Source organism: Acartia tonsa, chromosome 5 (genome assembly GCF_053477335.1).
Source record: "Acartia tonsa isolate MP-2025a chromosome 5, ASM5347733v1, whole genome shotgun sequence".
Lineage (NCBI taxonomy): Eukaryota > Metazoa > Arthropoda > Copepoda > Calanoida > Acartiidae > Acartia > Acartia tonsa.
The window spans coordinates 40392840-40416270 of NC_137264.1; the positions used below are offsets into that span (position 1 = coordinate 40392840).

The 23431-nt window shown below is 30.7% G+C and overlaps 1 protein-coding gene across 25 annotated transcripts in view; it reads right to left on the reverse strand.

Moving 5' to 3' along the window:
- syd (JNK-interacting protein syd) overlaps positions 1 to 23431 on the reverse strand; it is a 143177-nt gene that overhangs the window by 54517 nt on the left and 65229 nt on the right. For 20 of the 25 annotated variants that reach the window (XR_013879902.1, XR_013879901.1, XR_013879897.1 and 17 more), the window contains 9 exons: positions 23088 to 23182; positions 21836 to 21989; positions 21014 to 21081; positions 19694 to 19735; positions 16294 to 16455; positions 12907 to 13028; positions 7430 to 7505; positions 6088 to 6172; positions 4322 to 4408 (listed from right to left, as the gene is read on the reverse strand). Coding sequence is in view for 22 of the 25 variants with exons in the window: in XM_080161670.1 (XP_080017796.1) it covers positions 4322 to 4408; positions 6088 to 6172; positions 7430 to 7505; positions 12907 to 13028; positions 16294 to 16455; positions 19694 to 19735; positions 21014 to 21081; positions 21836 to 21989; positions 23088 to 23182 (891 nt within the window). In the remaining 3 variants the exon portion in view is untranslated. Of the gene's footprint in view, positions 1 to 4321; positions 4409 to 6087; positions 6173 to 7429; positions 7506 to 12906; positions 13029 to 16293; positions 16456 to 19693; positions 19736 to 20789; positions 20805 to 21013; positions 21082 to 21835; positions 21990 to 23087; positions 23183 to 23431 lie in introns of all 25 variants that reach the window. The other 5 variants (XM_080161673.1, XM_080161663.1, XM_080161674.1 and 2 more) reach the window with 3 other exon arrangements.

A 23431-nucleotide genomic window follows, 5' to 3' on the forward strand; every position in this document is an offset into this window, starting at 1 on the left:
ACTAATTTACCCCGGGGGTAAAATTTTTGGGGGGGGTAATTTAATTATGTAAAAAAAGCACCTACCTAATCTATTAAGTTAATAAGTACTATCCTATAACATAAAGTAGTAAGTAAGGTTTATTTGACTATAGCTTCAGATTTCATTACTTTTAATACTGAGTTCTCCTTTTTAGGAAAGCTTCACATAGATCCCATGATGGTTCCACACTATTATAGGTCAATCCTTTAGGCTATTTTTCTCCTCCCTTTTTACCCTTTAGAAAACACGAGTTCTTAGAAGCTAAGGGCGCCACTACTATTCAAATATATAGTAGTATCTCATTCTTTAGAACATAAAAATACAACAATTAACTCACTAACCAATGAACAATATGATTATACTTTAAAGTAAAGCGTCTTATAGGTCCTGGTAAGTTTTATAACTAGTTTTGAGACACCCTGACATCCTCCCAAAAGAAATCGCCTATAGAAATTCTTTTTCATTATTTAATGAAATATTTAATTTAGTTAGGTATCTATTTTATGGAATCTTCAGTGCTTTACAATTACATCATAGATCCCCCCCCCCAAAAAAAAATTTTCAGTAAAATTTGTTTTAAGAACATTCAATTTGGGGGGGGTAAATACCCCCCCCCCAAAAAAAATTTTTAAAGAACATTTATTTTGGGGGGGGTAATTACCCCCCCCCCCCCAAAATGGTTTGGGGGGGGAAAATCGTTGGTGGTGCCTACGGCACCCCCAAGGTAGGGGTAATTTTTTTTTTGGGGGGTATTGTTCAAAAAATTTTGGGGGTGCCAAATGGCCCATTACCCCCCCCCCCCTTGGACGCCTATGAGTAGCGGCTTCGCCCCTAGCCTCCAAGGGCTTAGCCCCAGGAGATTTGATCAAACTAAAATTTGGTGTTTTAGATTTTAAAGAAAATTTAAAATTTTTTTTTTTTTTTGGGGGGGGGTATTTTTCATTTTTGGGGGGGGGTTGGGATGTCCCACCCCCGAAGAAAATAGTTAAAAACCTTCCCGGGACCTATGTGTTGCTACCCTGTAAAGGAGAGCCCAATCGGTTCAGCGGTTAGCGAGATCCTTTGGTACACACAGACAAGCAGAAAAACATCCTGTTACTTTAGTACCTATATGGATAAAAGAAAAAAACCTCCTTGTCAATTCAAATATTTTTCAGCATAAGAACTATTAATCCTTTAAGAATGAATTTACGTAGCTACTATTCATTAATCATTAATTAATTTTTATTTTATATGATTTTAGCTTTCCTTGTATTCTAGGGTTGTATAATATACGAAACAATTCTGCAAAGAACAAAAGAGCAATAAATCAAGTTTTATTACATTTTGTTACTTCATACATTTGCATCCTTGTTTTCTTTAAAACAAAACAATTGTTTATGATTTAAGAATAATGGATTTATCAAAGTTTTAAAAATCATTTATTTTAGCTGAATTTGTTTAATAGTTCATATAATCCACGATAAGCCGAAAAACGCCAAAAATTGGTTAGCAGCTTACCGATGTGCAACTACTTTCCCGACTTATTCTTCCGTTTAGGTTTCATTGGTGGAAAAGTTTGGACACTGCTAGTTTGTACCAACCAATCAATATAAAATTAACCAAAGGGTTTAATCCAACGATTGAGAGAACGTATTCATAATTGACAGTCTATAAATCTTATGCTCTTAGTCAGTTTATAGTAGCTTTATTAATGGCTTTCAGTTTCCTATTTTCATCCAAGTATTGTCCAAGAGTCCAAAATGCATGTGTTAGGTACAAGATAAGTTTTGTGTATTAGGATTAAGTAAATCTAAGATACATAATACATTACACAGAAAGAAATGTGTATGAAGGTTGGTTCCCTCTTACTGTCAGTAGACAAACAAGTTTCACTATACCAACTAAATCTTCATTTTGTTTTTATAAAAAATGTTTTGGTTGAGTAAAAAACAGAAAAAATATCCTTCTCTACACAATCTAAAAACCCAAGTTACCCTGAAGGGAGCCCTAACCCTGTGTGAAATAACCCTGCAAGGGTACCCTGTAACTTTTAGAGTAGCTATTTAAGCTTAGCTACAACAACAAAGGTATTAATCTTTGAACATCCATTTCGAGGCAGGTGGGGAGGTTGGGTATTGGTTCTCCACTTTCAGTTAAGGAATGTTGCAAGTATTTCCAATAATTGAGTTACTACTCGCCAGAGTTACTGCGAGGTTTAGGTGAGCTACAGCCTAGCTGTCCACTTATACTCGCGAAATTACATTTACCATTACATTACATTACAATTACCATTGAACTACAAATCCTTATAAAAAAGTAACATGATGTTTTTCTGTGTGTCTGTCATCCTCCCAAGAAAATCGCCCTTATAAAAGAAATATAACACTCTGCAAAAAAAAAAATTTCTTCATGAATAAAATTGAAAGTGCAATTAAAATAAGTATTTTGCCTACAGCTGTTTTTTTAGTAAAAATGCATTAATACATCTTAGCACAAGTAAACTCTAATTTAGTAAATTGTAAAATTATACCTACCAAATTTAGTAAATGAATTGGCTACTTGAGTTTTAATTTTAAGTGGTAATGTAAAAACACTTTGCTGAGTGACTGGACAGTGATTACTAGTCATTACTCTATATTCCAATATTTCTTATCTACCAGGGTTAAGACTCTCAAATTGGTATTAAATACTCAGTAACCTAACATTAATTGTCAATACTACAGTTCTAATCAAATAGGGTAAAGACTATTCTTTTGGAAAAAGGGGAAGGGGGCATTTATGATTTTTTCGCCTTAAAAGTATTTATTTTTACATTAAAATTTGCTTTAATAGAGAAACCTTTTTCATCTTTAATCTTCCCTTTTATTTTCTCTTGACACTTGTGATTTTATTGGGTAGAGTTATGAAATGTTTTAAATATTAAGAACAGATAAGTCCCAAGTGCCAAGTACAAATAAAAGTTGAACTTCATTTTTTAAAGACTAGCGGTTTCGCCCCTAGCATCTAGGGGCTCTACATTCGAGGGCACAAAAATAGCCTAAAACCATACCCAAACTTATTTGAAAAAATTAAATAGCCTAAAACCCTCTCAGAGCCTATAAGAGGCTTCACTGTAAAGAAGAACCATATCGGTACAGCGGTTAGCGAGATCCTTTGCTACAGACAAAAAAAGCTTATTACTTTATATTATAGGATAGGTTTATCTGAAAGTGGAAATATTTTAGCTTTTATTAAATGTTTGTCAGTCTATATACCTAGTCTTGTAATATTATATTTTTTAAAAGTTTTTTAAATGTATAATTGAAATATTTCCATTACTTAGAACCTACTTATTGATATTGGACACATTTTCTTGTAATAAAACTAAATATACATGATTTGCTGTGTTAGCATAAGCTTTTGTTTTCTAAATAAAACAATAACTGCTCGTCCAAGCATTCATTCAGCATTCATTCCAGGTGACATTTAAAACAACAAATAGTATTTTACAAAAAAGTTGTCACTCTTTAAAAATTTTAGGAAATAGTTTAATGAGTTACCTAGGTAATTACATACTTTTCTACATCTTTATGTATTAATAGTGGCTTTGTCCTTAGACCCAAGCAGCTTCATCCCACGAAAATAAAGACGACTCACATTATTATGACAAGGTTTTAGGATAAAAAAGAAAATAATGGGTGGTGTTTAGCATGATAAATATAAAAGGAAAGCATTGAGATTTTTTTAATTGGCGGAAGAAGTGAAAACGCGATGCCTTTTTTTCAAAAATACATAAACATTTTTTTCAAGAGGGTTAATTTCACTTTCAGAACACAACTTGCAAATAAAGCTGCCAAAAAATGAACAGTTGAAAGACTGGTTATTTTCATTATATAACCAAAAACTAACGCTATTTGGTTATGCTAATTTCTTGCGTTATTAGTAGAACACTAATCCTAATGCCAAAACTCTTATTTTATTGGTTCTTATTGACAAAAGAGTTCTTTTCTTATGCAAATCTCTACAATATTTCTAGAAGCGCGGCAACTATATGATTAGGTTATGTATTTACGACTAATAACGTCCGTCTTATCCCATAAAACAGCCTCTTCCTAAATCTACAGGAACTGTAAAGTTTAGACCATATAGACTATAAATACGCACTCTCAAAATTCCCAGGGAACGAAAAATTGATAATACAAAAATGTGAGCCTCCTTGAAGCCTTGGCAACTTTTAAATCAATGGCTTATAGTCAGAAGAACAGAAAATCAGAAAATGGCAGTACTGAAAATATATAGACTGAATAGGAAAGATCAATAGTAATAAAAGAGCACTCACCTAAGGTCCCATTGTCCCTCTTTGTCCCTATGGAAAATAGCTACAGTTCCGTCGGCCATTGCTGCTAACACTCGTCCTTTCACATGCCTGACAATAAAAAAAAATTTATTCCTGATGAAAATTGAAAAGTAATGTTAAAATAAAAAGTTGAAAAGACTATTGATATAATCAATATGAAAAAAATATTTTTGAAGGGTTTGAAGGGATAAGACAATGGCCGATAAATTGATATACATGATGATATACAAAATTACCCCTTCTGGAAATTACGATTAGTGGTTGAAACACTTGGACACTCATTTTTATGAACCAACCAATCAAATTCAATGTTGTCAATCTAACGAATAAGAAAACCCTATTATAAAACTTTGGGGACCAGTGTAATAAACAACCCAATGTGCCCTCCCTCCCTAGGATTTTCATAATAATCCAATTTTATTTAAATTGCTTTTGTTAAATGTTAATGACAGGTAATAATATATAAAATTATCATCTTGAGCAGTCTATCAAAGGGGAAAGTTTACTCTGTACTTATAATTTTATTTAATCAAAACGTCATATAAACAGGAATAATGTAATAGAAAATAAATAATTTGTTCCCCCAAACTTTTTTGTGTGTAATTCTGCCTTTAGTACCTTAAGGTTTATAACATACAAACTTAATTTAAATTAATATAAATGTCAAAATAACTGTTTATTTCTCTGAATTTAATGAGTATGTAAATGAAACTTCATATACAGAACAAAGTTGAGTGTTAGCATGATCATAATACATTATGTCCTAGTGTCTTTCTCAGAGAAAATCCAGGGATTTTAAGGAATAAGACAATGGATGATAAATTAATGTAATGTACATCCTTAATGATGAATAACAAACTTGCCCTTTCTGTAAATCAAAATCATTGATTGGAAGTTGAGAAGTGTTAGATGGAGCCAATTTATCAAGATTTAATATAAGTTTCCAAAGATTTAAAGCCAACGAGTGTTCATGTTCATAAAACTTTGGGTACCAGTATAATTTACAATCCATTGTCTCCCCCCTACTTTGGAAAATGTCCTAACACATCATCAAAATTTTCAATTCTCATCTAAAATTTAGATCATTTATCGGAGTCAATGAATCTCCATTTATTAATAAATTTGAAATATAAAAAATGTTTCTAGAAAAGTTTTATAAGAAAACAATAATTTTTGTTACATTAAAGTCATCCTCATCTTAACACATTTAATTTTAATATCCGCGGAAAATTGTCTAGGTAAAATACGAAGTGATAAATAACTATTAAATATTTAAGAATGCGTAATAAATGATGAATAGAGAAAACTATTATTGAACTTCAAATTTCATAATGTAAGAACAACAAGGTTTTGTTCTAAAAGTAGGATTTCATAAAAAGTAAACGATCTTTTTATCTTTTTTATAACAAAATAATACCTATTATAATAATATATTTTTTTTGCTAAAAAGACTACTATCTTTAATTGCATATGAGTAATTACAATTTTATTGACATACAAGTACACACAAGCAAATTGACATAATTACTAATTTATTATAAAGTAGGCCTTAACAATGTGTTACTGAATTATAAAAGATAAGCTCCTAAAGGCATCTAGGGGCAATTAAGTGGGGATATTATTTTTCTAGGGGCTATATCTTTTGAGAGGGTGAATGTGGTGATACTCAAGAGACATCCTGTAACTTTATCATAAGGTAGATCAAAGTAGGATATAGAGTAGCTTTCCAAAAAAGAAATCAAACTTACACAATGGATAGAACTGAGTCCTTGAGCCTAATTGAATGTATGCATCGTTTCCACTGAGAAACACCAGAATGAACATAGATAGAACCTGAAAATAAAATATACATCGTTAATATTTAATCAGTGGCGTGCACAGTGAATCCCAAAGGGGGTGTCAACCCTTAACTGAAGGGGGAAAAGGGAAGGCAGTTTCTCACAGTGTTGTGTTTAAATGAGGTCCTCAAAACCCCCATAAGCACGCTATACAAAATCTTTAGGTCTTTAAGCGTACCAACTTAACTCAGTAAATAGGCCTAATTTTTATTTTATTTTACTTTACCTAAAAATAGCTTGAAACCTATTTAGCCATCCAGACTCCCAGAGATATTTATGCAATATAGAATGTTGTTATATGTTTTATAGTTCTTCCTTTATAATTCAGGGACTAATTGCCTTGATAAGATTAAGCTTAATATAAATATTGCCTCTCCTATCCTGATAATCATTATTATCATGCTGCACTACCCTATTATATAACAAACAATTTAAGATCAATATATAATTTTTAACTCAATGCACTTTTATATATAGCGTTACTACAGTTAAACTATGGTTTGATCTTTTCGTGCTTCTATACAGAATAAAAGGAAGGCAGAGGACATTGGGCTGTAAATTATTACAGTCTTCAAAGTTCTGTTATTCGTTGGGTTAAAAAATGGTGGGAACTTTTATTAAATATTGATTGTGTGGTACAAATTGGCAAATATCCAAATTTTTACACAAATAATTTTGATCTAATGAAGAGATAATTTTGTTTATAATTGTGAATGTAAAACAATTTACGTTGTCTTATACCTTAAAATCTCTTCCTAAATCAATGTATATTCTTGGCAGGGATCTTTAAGAATAAGACAACGGACGATAAATTAATGTACCTTGCATATGCTGATAAATTAAATTAAGAGAGAGAGGGGACAAAGGGCTATTTATTAAACTAGTTCCTAAAAGTTTTATAATAAAGTTTTCTTGTTCGTGTGCTTAATGCTTTGGGGGACTTACTGAATTATGATTGGTTGGTTTATCAAGTTCAGTTTTCAAACGTTTCAACCACTAATCTTAATTCACAGAAGGGGTAATTTTGTGTGTTATCATTGGGGATGTACATCATTTTATCGGACATTGTCTTATCCAATTAGATTCCTGAAATTACCGCTTTTGTAGATAAAACATTGTTGGTTAAGTTTAGCCAATAATAATTAGGAAACAAAAGTTTTTGAGCCAACATATAAGCGTGGTCAAAAACTTTGGGTACCAGTGAAAATAGTCAATGTGCTGATTACTGGTGGAATCGTCCCAAAAACCTAACCTGATTGAGACCCCAACCACATGGTGGGCTGAACACTCGACATCTTCTCCACTTCGGAATAGGCAAACTCATTGTCCTGAAACAATTTTTTTTTATAATTTATGGTCAGGCTAGCTAGTGCAGAATGCTCCAACAGATTTTTTATCCTCCAAAATTACAAACTAATGAAATCTATTATATTCAGTAATAAGGGATTTAATCTGAATATACAGGGTGAGTCAGAAAAAACTGAGTTTTTCGATTTTCAGAAACAACCAAAAGGAATACAGAAAAAATAATTATATATCCTTGTTCTCTGTACAAAAGCACATCAAACTTGTAAAAGGTATTTTTCATTATCTCTAAAAATGCGGCCTCTATGATAGGTCTATGGTGTCAAAAAATGCCTTGTGTGAAAAATGTTGATCAAGAAAAATTAAAATAACTCATCAATTTTGTATAAAAAATCTTAAAATTTCAATATTTATTTAGAAAAAGGTCTAAGAAAAGTACTTTAATGAGTTTTAAAGGTGAAATGCTTTTTGGCTCCTCACAAAAGCATTTTTAGAATACTGCAATTTGTCATTTTTTCATATTTCTTGATTGTGATGCATGTGGTTTAAAAGAATCTTCTATTATAACGTAGCTTTTAGTAAAAAAAAAACTTTTTATTTGACAAAAAATCTCTTAAGATAAAAAAGTTATCAAGGTTTGAATTTTAAAATGAAAATGCCTTTTAGAAACCCTACCCTATTTAAATGAAGTTATTATGATGGATTAGACACAAAAGTATAATTTGTCAAAAGGGGGCGGAGATTTTGGAGATTAAATCCAGTCATGCACCAAATATAGAGGAAATTCAGGGGGAGGGGGTAGGAATTTAGGTAACAAGATGAAATATTTCCGGCATGAGCTGGTTTTCCGGTCATGGAGTATTAAATCTTAACAATAGATTACAACAAAACGTTTGATTTATAATGTGATAATTTAATTTAAATAAATTGTATTTTTAAGATGTTAAATATTTACAATCTGTTGAATACAAATTTTAATAATCAAAAATTATGTTTGTTTATCTTTTTAGAATGGTAGACTTTTTTAATTATAAAAAAATCTACCTAAAAGTACAAAATAATAGCCGAAAAAGTCATCACACACACTTTTTGAAATCTTTATGCTATTAAAAGCGCCATTGTTTTCAGAGATATTCAAAAACACCTTTTCTAAGTTTAATGCATATTTCTATAGAGAACAAGAACCTATAATTGTTTTATTCCATATTCCTACTGATTGTATCAGAAAATCAGAAAACTCAGTTTTTTCTGACTCACCCTGTATAGTTTTTGAATGGGAATGTGCTGTGAATGGGTTCTTCGGGTGGTTGTAGGCTGTTTTCTACCCCCTTTCATCTGAATAAAAGCTCCTGTGCAAGGGTCTAGGCAGCTTATACCAACAACGAAATTAATTCGGGAAAAAAATCACGATACCTATACGTGATTTTCAGCTAGCGTTTAAGGACAACACAGTTCCGCCAGAAAAATATTATTTTAGATTTATTTCGCTTGTTGGCTATACCTTATACCTGGGGTCTATGCCGCTGGTATAACCATCAGGGGATGGTTTTGATTTTTTTTTGTAACTTTCTTAAACTAAACACATTCTTCATAATGATGTTCATTAAGATTCTTATTTGTTTCAGGTAAAAAATATAAAAAATGGGGTAGTTTTTCGCGAATTTTTCGTAACGTTTTATTTTAGTAAAATGCGCTTATTAAGTCACACTGTTCTTAATTATGACCATTTCATATATATATATACAACATAATTAAGAACAGTTTGACTTAATAAGCGCATTTGACTAAACAGTAAAACACAACTTTACAGAAAATACGCAAAAAATTACCCCTTTCAGTGAAAATTGGGTGTTTAACCCTACATATTTCTTTCATACAGTTTATATTTAGTATCAACATAATGATATAACGACATGAAAGTATAGAATAAATTAGAAAAAGAGTAATATTCTTAAAAACAATTAGAAACCCTAGATTGCAAGAATGGCAATTTTAATGATGGTAAAAAAATTTCCATTTTGACTTTAATATAGATTGATATTCGATGGATTAGTTCTCAGCCATACTGAAAAATTATGTATAACTTCGTATTAGGTATATAAAATTTTCTATGAATATAAAAATGTACAATCTTATAATAATATAATGTTTATGTTTATATATGATTGGTTTATAGTTTCTGAAAATCATACAATTAGAGTATACGACAACTTATTCTTATAAAATAGAATAACATTCAATAAGAAGCTTTTAAAAGAAACAAACTCAAACATGTACATAAATAATGATCAAATATTACAAAACAGAAGCAAGATTGTTTAACACCATTCCTTATTTCCCGCATATTTATTCGTGCCCTTGGTGAGTTGAGTGTATGAATAATGGTCAGACAATGTTCAATATTTCTATCCGCATAATTGTATTCTTATCAGGGTATAGGGGATAGTTTGTTATTTTTTTAAAATGAGGCTTTTATCTAAACTTATTTTTGAGCTATAATTCTTAAATTTTATTTACGCTCTCGAATTTCAATCTTGTATTAAGATTCCTGTAACACTTAAGTATAATCTAGAAAGTGTAAAGATCATAAGCTGTTTTAAAATTTGGAATAAATTGAATCAAGAAGATTAGGCATAACAACTTTATAGATGAATATGTTATATGAAGCGAAACATAGTATGTCTTATGGACGATTATATTTAAAAGCATAGCTACTCAATGATATATCTTTTCGTCCCTTTATCTCTTTTTTCCTGCACACATTGTAGTAAGATATTTTTATACATTACTCCTTAGTCAGTTGGGATATTTAATAGACCTTATATGTATGCATAAATTATCTGGATGTGCATTTTTGTTGTTGCTTAAAATCTCTAGTTACAGCAAAGCTGTCTACAATACGATGCGATAAATAACTACTTTTATTATCAATGCCAGGTATTTTAAAAGGAAGGATAATCGGGGATCTAAAGGAATAAGACAGTGATAAATTGATCTATAACCTTCGATGATAATAAACAAATTAACTCCTTCTAAATATTACAATTAATGGTTGAAACGTTTGAACCCTCAACTCAATTAACCAACCAATCAAAATTCACCAAAGTCCCCAAAGTTGTTCAGCCAAGGAATAAAAAACGTTATTATTTTAAGACTTTGGGGACTAGTGTAGTAAACAGTCCATTGTCCCCCCTCTCTCTGGGGGAAAATAGTTAAATTTTGAATTTAAGTATAGGAAAATTAATATTTTTTAGGGTCAGGTTTCTAAACTCGACCATAAATTGAGAACATCCTAAAATCCTATGGATAAGTTTCTTTTTTTTAACCCTTTCAGGTAAAATTAATTAAGTTTTCCAACCTCCTAACTGTTACTTAACTGTTATAGAAGATAATTCTAAGTTAGTTATCTACTAAAGATAATACCCCACTCTATCTCTCTCTTGATTAATGTATGTAATTTACTAGAGTCTGAAAATCAGAGAACTGGGGACAGACATTTAGATATTTGCAATTCTTATATATTACACCTAAGTAAGAAACAATTTGTTTTAAGTTGTTAAAAACTGTATTTATAGTTATTTTATTGACACAATTACTAAATAATTTGTTCACAATCGATTAATGTTTTAAAGGTTTTTAATGCATAATTTGTAATTAATAATTCATTAATATTTTTTCTAGTTTAAAACTACCCAATGGAGAAAATAACATATTAATGAATAATTCATGTTAAGGGAACGTCGATTGAATTAAGCAATAATTTTGTTCAATTAAAAAAAACTCATACCTATGTTTTGCAAATTTGCACATTAACATAATATAATGGATATAGAATATACGTGTTTATGCATGGGGAATATTGTCAATTTAGGTTGCAACATGGACATCACTTATTGGTCAGTTAGTTCATCCAGTAATAGGGCAGGGGATTGGGTATAAGGGTGGATGGGGAGGATCGTTTTATCAATCAGCTACAAGTTAATAAGTCATTTCATAATGTAAACAAATTACCTAAAATCACTTAACACCTGCTCCTATCCTTGTTAAAATTATTCTCTAATCCCACTTTATCTTAAGAGAATATTTATGGGAAAATGAGGAATTATTCATTTGTAATTCTATGTAATTATAAAGAAAATTCTCCTGTCGTTTTAGGTTAATCCCTGCTTAATCTTATGGATAGTCTTTGAACAAGATAAACGCTAAAATTCTTTATTCCAATTATGGATCTAATTACGCGTGAAAATGTTTGATACCTACTAACAACATATGAGTGGTAAAAATAAACCCTTTACGTCTAACCATCTTAAATGCATCTACATTCTAAAAAATATGTTAAAAGTAGATAATAAATCTACACGGACCGATGCAGTATGGGTATTTGATAACATTCAAATACAGAATCTTGGCCTAATTTGTAAGTTAAAGATTTAGCCTAACCAAATCCTGCTTTATGATGTTCATGATCATACTATAAAACGCCTTTTTACACAACCAGCCCTTTGATTGACTGAAAATCCCAACTTCGGGTTGTAATGAGTTGCGGCGGTCAATGCATTTCCCTAACTCTATCTATTTAACCGTATGAGCTAGGTGTTATGCTACAGTCGCGGGTAAGTTAGTTTTAAGTCCTACCCTGTCCATAGGGCCCGTTTTCTAATGGTATATCACTTAGTGAAACCATGTAAAGCATCGTATTAAAGACAATTTTTCCGCGAATATTAAAGTAGAAAACATAAAATTAATAACAGTTTTGTTTGTCGGAGCCTTTGGCCCCTCGGGCCTAACAAGACAGGTTTTAATGATATAATTTTTCATTTTAATATCCGCGGAAAGATGTCTATAATACATTGCGATAAATAAATATTCTTTTTTACTCTGTAAAAATGATAAAATAGAAATGAAAAAGAGATATTTAGTACGCGAGAGTAAAAATAACATTTAATCTTAAAAATGTTAGTGTAATTTTAGAATTTTTTTCTTTCTTCACAATAAAGTCTTAACATTTGAACTGTTTAATCTTTTGATTACATAAAGGACAATGTTAAAGAAACGGTCATCCTTTATACTTAAATTGGCAAACAAAATCAACAAATAAACTTAATATACTTTGGAACACCTGCCATACTCGGCAAGGGTGGTATAATAAAGATCAGCTCCCATGAGGTCACGCCATATAAATGTACTTGAACATGAAACTTGATAGCCCTGGTGGCTATACATAAGTGTCTCGTCCTACTTAGTGACTACTTATCTTAAATCTAAGAATCAATCGCTACACACACAACTTAAAAATTCCCTTTCTACTGTTCGGTCTTTAAAACTTCACCTAACTAAAGTAGTTTTATTAATGGAAGACTTAGGCTTCCAGAAGCTTTAAGCTCCCTTCTAGTTACTTCAGTACAACTATGTTTATATTCCTACCTTTGATATTTCTGAAATTCCATCTCTGATCTTGACAGAGTGATCTTTGGATACTCTTGGTTTCTGTTGGCTGTCAGAGCTGCTAGAACTGCTGCTTGACACGGCTGGCAGCTCCTCGGCTCCTGAAAATAGAATAATGTTAGCAGCTGCTTTTAGGACACCTGTCATAAAAAGTAACAAATATTATTTAATGGGGGAAAATATTATAAATTTGGTTTACTAAGATTTAAGAAAAGTAAACTCTATTTGGTAACTAGGTTAAACACTGCTTTTTAGAGTGGTAGATATAACTTTTCTTTTTCATTTCTTACCTTTTAACTAAATTATAATTATATCTTATTAAAAAGCAGACACATTATAGGTAGAGATCTAAAGGGATAAGACAATGGTCGATAAATTGATTTACATCCCCAATGATTATATACAAAATTGCCCCTTCTGTAGATTAAAATTAGTGGTTGAAACGTTTGAACACTCAACTTAATGAATCAACCAATCACAAGTTCCCGAAGTTGTTAAGCCAACGAATAAGAAAACGTTATTTTAAAACTTAAGTGTAATAAACAGACCATTATTCCCTCTCTATCTGCAATATATGAATCTTATAAATTATATATATTCCAATTCTATTAATTTTCCATTTAATTTCCTTTCTTAATTAATTTCTCTGGTTTCTGTTCTTTAATTTACTGACTACACACTTTTTCTCTTAATTGCTTTACACCGTCTCTTTCAATTAAAAAGAAATTAATTATAGTTCCTAATAAGGTTGGCAATCCGTATCCGAATTCGGAATTCGCCCAATTTGCCAATTTTGGAATCCGAATCCGGAATCCGTTTTTTAATAGCGGATTCGGATTTTAAATTGGTAGGCTAAAATTAGCGTCTTGAGTTTTTTCTTTCAACTCCCGCTTTGTGAAGGCAAAGATTATCATCATTATATATCTTATCATCTTTTAAAATCAAGTTCGATTCTCGGAAGTGAATTATAGAAAACACCAAGAACATTAATTTTTAGGACATATGTAGCACTTAAATTTTAAAAAAAGCCTTAAAATATTGCTAGAATCCGGTTTCCGAATCCGAGAGAATCCGCCTTTTTTTGGACGGATTCTTGTAAGAATCCATATCCGGTCAAAAAATTTGACGGATTGCCATCCCTATTAATCATAGTTCCAATAAAAATTAAGCATTTTTTCTTTCCTAATTGCAAGTAAGATATTTGAAACCAATCAATTTTAGATTTTAATGATTTAACAAACATATCATAATGGATTTAGGCTATTTTGCTCAAGGGTAAGAATTATCCCTAATTTTATTTTATCTTTTTAAGAATCAAAGGCATTCAGCTACTCGAGACTATAGTTACTAAACTATAGTTACTAAACTATAGTTACTTTTACTTTGGGTTGATAACAAAGGGCAATTATATCAGTTAATTGGATTATTATCCCTATTATAACCTTTTCTGGAAATGCACTTTAAAACACAATTTTCTTCATTTATAAAAAGAATAAATCGTGCAAAAGAAAAATATTGAACAAAGACTTGTGTGTCAAATTGAAAAAGAAAAGGCTGGTTTAAGAGAAAATTGGATGTATTTTGCTTCTACTAAAGTTACATAAGTCCTGTGATTCTAAACATCTGCATCAAAACAAACAAATAGCAAGTGTGATTTGTTTCTTTTTCCTCAACATTACAACTAAGACACATTTTTTTAAGATTTAGCAATAGGATTTGACTCTATAAGTTTTAATGCAACTATGTCTAAGTCTATCATACATTAATATTTAATCATTAGCAGATGAAATGATAAATATTGCAACTACTAACCATTACATTATTAGACAGGTTAGGTTAAGTTAAGTTGGCTCACGGGTTTAGTGTAGATACTAATCAATGGCCCATGACAATGTTGGATCTTAGAAGGCTTGAGTCATATAACGATTTTTAACATGCTTTAAAGTCGAAAAGAAAGTTTGAAAGAAGACATCTTTTCTAAAGCAAGCTTCAAAAAATGATAATTTGTATTAGGAAATTTGAATATTTGTTGCTCACACTTGGCTGTTTTCATTTATTCTGCAGAAAGGCAATTAGTCGAAACTTAGTCAGACTTTATTTCTAATCCGCAACCTGCCTCTTGCCCCTTCAGCCTGGCAGTTTGCCCGCTTACAACAGAAATTAAATAACAAGCAAATGGGTAAAATATTCAATATTAGATTGAAAGATGACTACGACAGAAAAGCTTAATTTTAATGTTTAATGTAGGACATGGTCTGTCCTACCACTCGTCTATAACAAAAGATCCCACAAACCTTAGGATTATGTATATAATTTACTACCAACAGATGTTTTTCCCCGAGTCTTTATATAATCTTTATAATACACTCATATACGACGACTGCATATAAGTGACTTAAAATTGTCATCTCAACCATTTTTACATAAAAGTCAAAATGAATATTTCTAGCAAACTTTATCATTCCTCTGCCCACAGAGTTCAAGCAATACAATTTATTTTTAACACACTTGGGATTTGTTACAACTTATTTCTACACTATTGTTTGTCAGAGTAGGAGGGGACTTTTGACTATAATTATGAACATTTTCTTTCATTTTTGTTTTTATGTACTTTCTCTAAATTTTGATTAGTTGGTTCAAACTAGAAACGTTCAGACTTTCAAACCAATAAATTGTATCTACAGAAAGGGTAATTTTATTAACTATCATTGGGGATTTAAAAATATTTATCGACCATTGTCTTATTTCTTGAGATCCCTGATTGTATGTACATTTATGTAAAGAACTATTTATGTACTTTTTCCGTCTGTTTAGGGATTAAATTAAGCTAAAAAAACAAGGACCTGAATGTGTACAAGTAGTACAGCAAGATAATGTGTTTAAAAGTTGGTGTCAATTACAAATTGTGAAGCTATAAAGCTATGTTTTATACCTCTTATATTTCACTATTTTATATGTAAAAAAAATCAATGAAAAGAGATAATTTTGCAGGGGGTCCAACGCACCGACAAACCCCTTTAACAAGTTAATAGTAATTTTTGGGGGTAAATTACCTAAAATTGTTAGTATTTCAATAAAACATGCACACAAAAATATATATTCTAAATATAATCTAATAAAAATACAATATTTTCTCCCATATTTTACAAGTTGAACATCAATTACCCCCCCCCCCCCCCAAAGTTTTATGAAAAAAAATTTATTCAGTTTAAACCTAGAAGTATTAATTGGTTCACTGACCTAAGCCCCCCCCCCAAAAAAAAAAAAAAAAAAACATTTGAAGCCACGAGAAAGGGTGGAAGGGAAATGATGTCCAACTTACAAATAAGGGAAAACATAACATAATAATTAAAAAAAAATACTTACTGTCAAAATCTTTGGAAATATTTAGGGTGTTAACAGAAATAAAGGGTAGGGTGTCTAGGGGCGCAGGATGGATGACGTTGGCGCCACCGACCGTTTGAACCAGCGATCCCTCCTCCAGTTTATATACATTAGGCCTCCGGTCCAGTCCGGGCTTTTGACCGCCTGACAAACACAAAAAAACGATGCCAAACAAAAACAAACATTCATGCAAAATAATACATTACAGGGTGCTTAATTCAAGCTGTCCATAATTTCTCCAACTAATTTAGTCCCCAAATATTAAAGAGTTAATAAAATTAAATATAACCAAGGACGTCCAAGCTTTTTTTTGGGGGGTGGTAAAAATCAAAATTAAATTCATTTGGGGATGGGTTAAAAATTTTATATTTTAGGGGTAACTCCAATTTGGGGGTTAATCACCCCTTTAACCCCCTTGGACGTCCCTGACTATAACTCTTCTTTTTTTCAGTATTAAAAATATGACAGCTTGAATTGAGCACCCCGTACATCACTAATTAGTAATCTTGGGGTTATATTTGTTTTTCCTAATTGGGTTTGTTAGTTTCTATTAGTAAGCAGAATTTTAAACAAAGTCAATTATACAAATGCATGCTATTTGCTCTTGTTTCTTAAGTACAGAATATTTATTTCATCAGCGTAAAAAATCTACAATTCTTAGTATATCTAAGTTCAACGGTATGTAGAAAAGTATTAAAACTTTATTATATATCAAACTAAACAAGATAGAAGAATCATTTTCTTAATCAGGGGTATTCATTTAGAGAGGATCTTTTAGTGACCAATCTGTGTTGATCTAAATATAACATACAACAATCTATTATTGCTAAATATGGGAAATCAAATAAGCTTAGGCTTAACTAAAATTGGACATAACTTTCATTTTGTTCCTTAAAATTCTTTTATTTATGTTAGAAAATGAACTATTATATCCATAAGTAGCGCAGCATTGCAAGTAAACAATAGCTTGGAAGAAAAAATAGGAAGTTAGTAAAATAGCAAAATTAAGAAAAACCAAACTAATGCATATAGAAACATACAGAAAATATGGAGTTTAGAAAGTACTGACATACTGACAGACACACTCTTATTATAAAGAAGCTGCGCTACTAAAAAATAGGTTTGATCAAGTTTTATGATAATGAGAACACTTCTTGACAGAGTACTACACACTTTATTTAATCTTTAGAAAGGGATAAAACACAGAATGATAGATAAGCTTTCACAGAAGAGACAGCTTTTTACTATCACAGGAGTTAAACACGCAGTCCTTCAGTATCATCAAGATATCTAGTTTAAATTTTTTTAACCCTTATAATATAGTAACAGGTCCTGGGAAGGATTATAACTATTTTTGGGGAGGGTACTACTACCCTCACAAAAAAATCGCCCCCCCCCCCCAAAAAAAAAAAATATTTTTTTAAAACTAAAATTATAAGCAGGGGGGGGGGGGGTGGGTGTTCTAGAATTCAACTCTCCCTCCTCCTCAAGCGTAACCGCTAGTTTTTAAGGTGTTCAAAATATGGGCATAAAAATAAAATTTTAAATATTGCTGAAAAAATCTTAATTTCATTGAAAAACAGCGTGAGTATAATATGTACTTTTAAAGTACATTGTCCAATATAAATACTCAAAAAGCGAATATTTTAAACATGTCAGGTATCTGCAATTCAATAATGAATAATGAGAAAGACACAAAATCATTACAGTATTAAAACAATAGGAGTTTTATGACCTTTAAAAGGGGGACAGATTTTGTCCAGGGGCAAAATAGGTATTTTTTATAGGCTGTAATATAGAAATAGACTTGGTAGTTTTAAAATATTAGGTTAGGCTTGAGAAGCGAAGCTGAATATTAAAACTTTCTCTATAAACATCTTGAACTCAGAATTTAACAATTAAGAATGGGGGGGGGGGGGGGGTATATTTTTTTATCGTCTGTAATCCAATTCATGTAACCTATGTATGGTTCCATTACAGAGATAATGTAGTGTAAATGGAAAGTATCGGAATTCTCTTCAGTTTATAACTTGCACTATTTGTCAAACAAAGCCTGTCCAACAAATACGAGATAAAAACTAGTAATAATATAGAGAATTTCCAAACTAAATGTAGAGTAATGTAGATCCGAAAGAGAGGGGACAATTGGCTGTTTATTTCACTAGTCCCCAAAGTTTTGTAATATCGATTTCTTATTCGGGGTCTAGTAAATTTTGATAGGTCGATTCATTAAGTTGAGTGTTCAAACGTTTCAATCACTAATTTTAAACTACAGAAGGAGTAATTTGATGTATCATTTGGGATGTATATCAAATTATCGGCTATTGTCTTATCCCTTTAGATCCCTGAATGTAGATAGCAAAACAGGGAAAGTTATGTCCATAAGTAGCGCAACAGTGGAGGAGGTAATTCTTAGAGTGTGCCTAAGCCCAGGGGCGAAGCCACTAGTACTTTAATACAAAAAGGAATATCAAGTCCATACTCTCAGTCAAACATTAAAATTAACATGAAATTTGAATAACTTTTTAAAAATAACATGCTCGCATAGTGAATTTAGAAAATTATTCAAATCCAATTCTGTTAAAATGAAAACAAATATAAACAGAAAGTTTCATGGATAAATTGATACAAAGAAAAAAGAAAATTAGGGAATAATTTTAATATCATGGTAATAAATGACCAGATATTAGAGTATCTCAACTTATTTGAAATTAAACAAACAATAAGCCATAAAAGTACTAAAAATTCAATTGCAAATATAAATTACTTAAAAACTCTTTAAAGTTTCCTTTATGGGAGTTTTATTTCATATTTTAACTATCCACAATTTCCTGAAAAGCACAAACAAAGATGCAACATAAAAAGCCCGGAAAATTTTGGTTTGTAAATGTTTGCACAATCTGTAAATATTTTTTTTTTTCAGTCAAGACTTGAATATGCAATTTTAGTGGTGTTGCAACAAAATTGCAAGGTTTTTAAACAGCCAAACATTAAAATTATTCTCTCTTAGAGTTTAGTGGACTCTGGTAAACAGCTAGACCAATAGTTCTAAATATTTAAGAATATTTTGAGCCAAGCCGTTAACTAAAATTAAAACTTTTGTTGCTATAAAATCATCTGCTTCATCATAAGAACTTTAATTTTCGCATAAACTTTAAAGTTAGAGGCAAAAGTTAAAAGTTAAAATGTTTTATGTCATAATTAGATTTTAGAAAATATAGGATTCAAAACTTAAAGATTTTAAATACAAAATATTATGAAATAACATTTAAGATTAATTTAAAACTACAAAATTAACTAATGCTAAAATAAATTCAAACTAAAACGAAACATTTCAAAATGCAAACAAAAAAATCTACGAAAAAAAATAAAAAAAACCTACCAACGTCTTGAGCGGTTTCACGTGTAAGCCGAGGCTTTACTTCTAAAAAATAATAAAAAGGGATGCTAAACTTTGTAGAAAACAGTTGATTCAGACGACAAAAACTTTAGTTACAAAATATATGGTAAAATATAATTTTGATTAACAAACGAATAATTTGAATTTCACCGTCTGAATAACTTTATGTCTACAGATATTCAATAAATATACAGAGATAAATGATGAGAATTCAGTAATTTTTGAATTCTTATTGGTATTCTCCAGGGATCTTAAGAGATGGGACAATGGACAATAAATTGATGTTAAACCCCAATGATCATAAACAAAGTTTCCCCTTTTGCAGATTAAAATTATTGAATAGGAATTGATTAAACCGACCAAATGTGTAGTTGCAAGAAGTGCATTTGAACTTGAATTTAGTGAACTGCATATTTTTTTTAGTTCAATAGTTTAAACTACATCTACAGAACAAATATTTGAAAGATTTTAAATTTTCTACCAAATAGTTTTAAAAATATCAAGACATGAAAATCATATTTATTGGATATATGCAACATAAATAGCTGTCCTGTTTTTACAAAAACAGCATGATAACTATTTTGGTGCTGCCAAATTCATTGTTATTTATTGTAATACAAAATTATAAATGTTAGATGGCATTCTTGTAACTTATACTTGTAATCAAACTTGTTAAATGCACTTCAAGCAACCATCCCTTTGACAAAAGTTTAAAAGCCAACGAATACGGAAATATTTTTATAAACTTTAAGGAAAAGTATTATTTATAGTCCAATGTCTCCTCTCTGTGTACCTATTATTTAATATGTAAATATTTTAACAAGACATATAACTGAAATAAAAATGTTCAACTAGAAATAATAAAAAATCATATGTTTAACCTAACCATGCAAAGATAAAAATAAGTGACAAAACAATAGAATAAAAATAATTTCAAAATACGTATTCCCATAACATATACTACCCAAAATAGCTACTTTTGAAACTTCTTTCTAAATAATTTCAAAAGTGTTTTCTCTTCAAAATGTTTATTTGTCAAAAGAAGTTTCAAAAGCTAGTAAAAAATGGACATAATTACCTATTTCAATGCCAGCTAAAAAAGTAATTAAAATGTTTCATCTTTTAAAGTAAAATTTAGAATATAATTTTTAATATAAATATTAAGGTGGTATTTCCTTGACCAATATATCTGTTTTATTTTTGAATAACAGGGTACATGATTAAATAAATGGGTCATTATGGAACTACCACATTAAAATATCAAAATAAGAAGAAATTAATTAATCAATTCTTTATTAATACCTTGTTCTTGTTTGTCATCCAGCGGATGTTGTTCAACAGTTTGGTCCCCTGCCCCGCAGCTCACAAAACTAATAATAGGATCAAATAATATATTTATAACAATTATTTATGGCATCGTATTATAGATAGCTTTCCGCGTATTTTAGAATTAAAAATCATAAAATCAAAACCTGTTTTGTTGGCCCGAGGGGCCAAAGGCCCGGGTCAACCGAACAGGTATCAATTTTATGATTTTTAATTCAATATTCGAAGAAAATTGTCTGTAATATGATGATACATTTGAATTTTCAGTATGGCTGAGAACCGGTTCTAATACGACGGAAATTAATCGGTTTCGAAGCCATAATGGAAATAATTTTCAAATAACCATCAAAAGATGTGAATTATTAAAAAATTTAGATTTTGTATAAAAGATGGATAATTTAAGCCATAAGCTAACATAAATTCAAAGTTTTAGCAGAGGTTTATGATTACATTACATAGCCTAGGTATATCCTGTAAGCTGTAAGTAGTAAGCTTTTTTTGTACGAAGCAAAGGATCTCGCTGACCGCTGAACCGATATGGTTCTTATTTACAGTAAATCTTCTTTCAAAGAAGGTTTTAAAATATTTTGGAGGAGGGTATTTACACCCTCCCTATTAAAAAATTTCACCCCCCCCCATTTTGTTTTCTTCTTAAAACTTAAATTGAAAAGAGAAGGGGTCGATTTCTCCCACCTCTCCCTACCTCAAGTGATCCTAGACGCTTCTATAGAGGCGTATACGCTAGTTTTATTTAGAGAAATTGTTACTTTCATTTGCCATTTTAACACTTTTGAATACCTGATTGATCCAATTGTCGTCTTTGCTTCTTCCTCTCCCGCACCTCCCCCGACTTCTACTTTCCCCTCTTCCTGTGATGTCTCTTTGTCACGTGACTCGTCCACAATAATCTTATTTAGCTCAGGATCCACTTTATAGTCGTCTTCCTTTGCACCTGGGGACAGAGGACAAAGTTGTTAACGTCACAGTCACAAAGACTTATATTAATTTACTTTACAAGTTGTTTGATAGGTAAGTGTTGTTGATACTTCTTCGTTGTCTAAAATTTTCCTCCTTTTCGACCCAAATAATGTTTATAAGACATAAAACAACTGAAGAATAAGCTTTATCATAAAAGAACACTCTAGGATTACTAAATATGATTCTTTAAGCTTTTTTTGTTCTTGAAACTTTTTGTAATAGAAGAGTGTCTTTGAAATAATCAAATATTAGTATTAGACAAATGACATAGGTACTTAAAAAAGCTAATTAAAAATAATCAAAGCTTGTTTATCACCATACAATTGAGAAATATCAAATATTTTTCAACATTATAGAAATGGATATAGATAGATTACGTGGATATAATGACAGGGGAAAATGTTTCGTCAATTTAGGTCCAATATGGACCCCATTTTTATAGTCAATTCGGTCATCTAGTAAGAGGTAAGAGGATGGGGTAAAACGTGTTGATGAGGGGGGGGGGGGGGGGGGTCGGGGTATCTATATTTTAGTTGGCTGTATCCCTTTATTAGAGTACATGAAAAACTGGAGCAATATTCAATTAATTATATACCTACGCATTATTAATATTATAGACACTACCAGAAACCCATAACACAAGAATGTTCTTAACTTAACATCTACTAGGTACCTATGCTTATTATTCTTTATAATATATTAACCTGCACCATCAATTAAAGTAATAGCATGTAAGATCTAAAGGACTTCTCAACCTCTCTGCCAATTAGCAACCATGGATATTCAGGTATATAGGGATAGGACTTTAAATTAATCTTTCCCCCCATAATAATGAGCAACATAGGTAATTTTATTTTGAGATCTAAACTCCTAATTATCATTCACCAAATGTTTTAAACTAACCAATGGTAAATAAAGTTTATACTGTACAAAGAAGAGATGGGACATTCAAAAATAGATTCCAAACAATTCAACCAACAATTTCATTATTCAAAGAGAGTAATTTTGTATCTTCACCAATTTATCATCCATTGCCTTATCCCTGGAAGTTTCTAAGATAATTGAAACTAACCTGGAACACTTGCTATGCAAAGAAGATGTGATGAACAAACATGAAAGGATTCCAGTATCTCCGCGGGATTATTTGCATCTATTACTGTCACTTTACTAAACATATACAAGGATTAATAATAAATACCTAGTTTTTATTTAAAAAGAAGGACTTCCAAGCTTTTACTTCTTTTGAATTTGATTCAAAGATAAATTGGAAATAATTATCATTTTTTCTTCCAAACTTGAGTTTTTATGCAATAAAATCAAATGCTTTGTTTAGTTCAAGCTGTATGAAATAAAACGAAGGGGTAATGCAACCATCTCATAATCAGTTCATGAATGACATTGATTTAGAACCCGAAT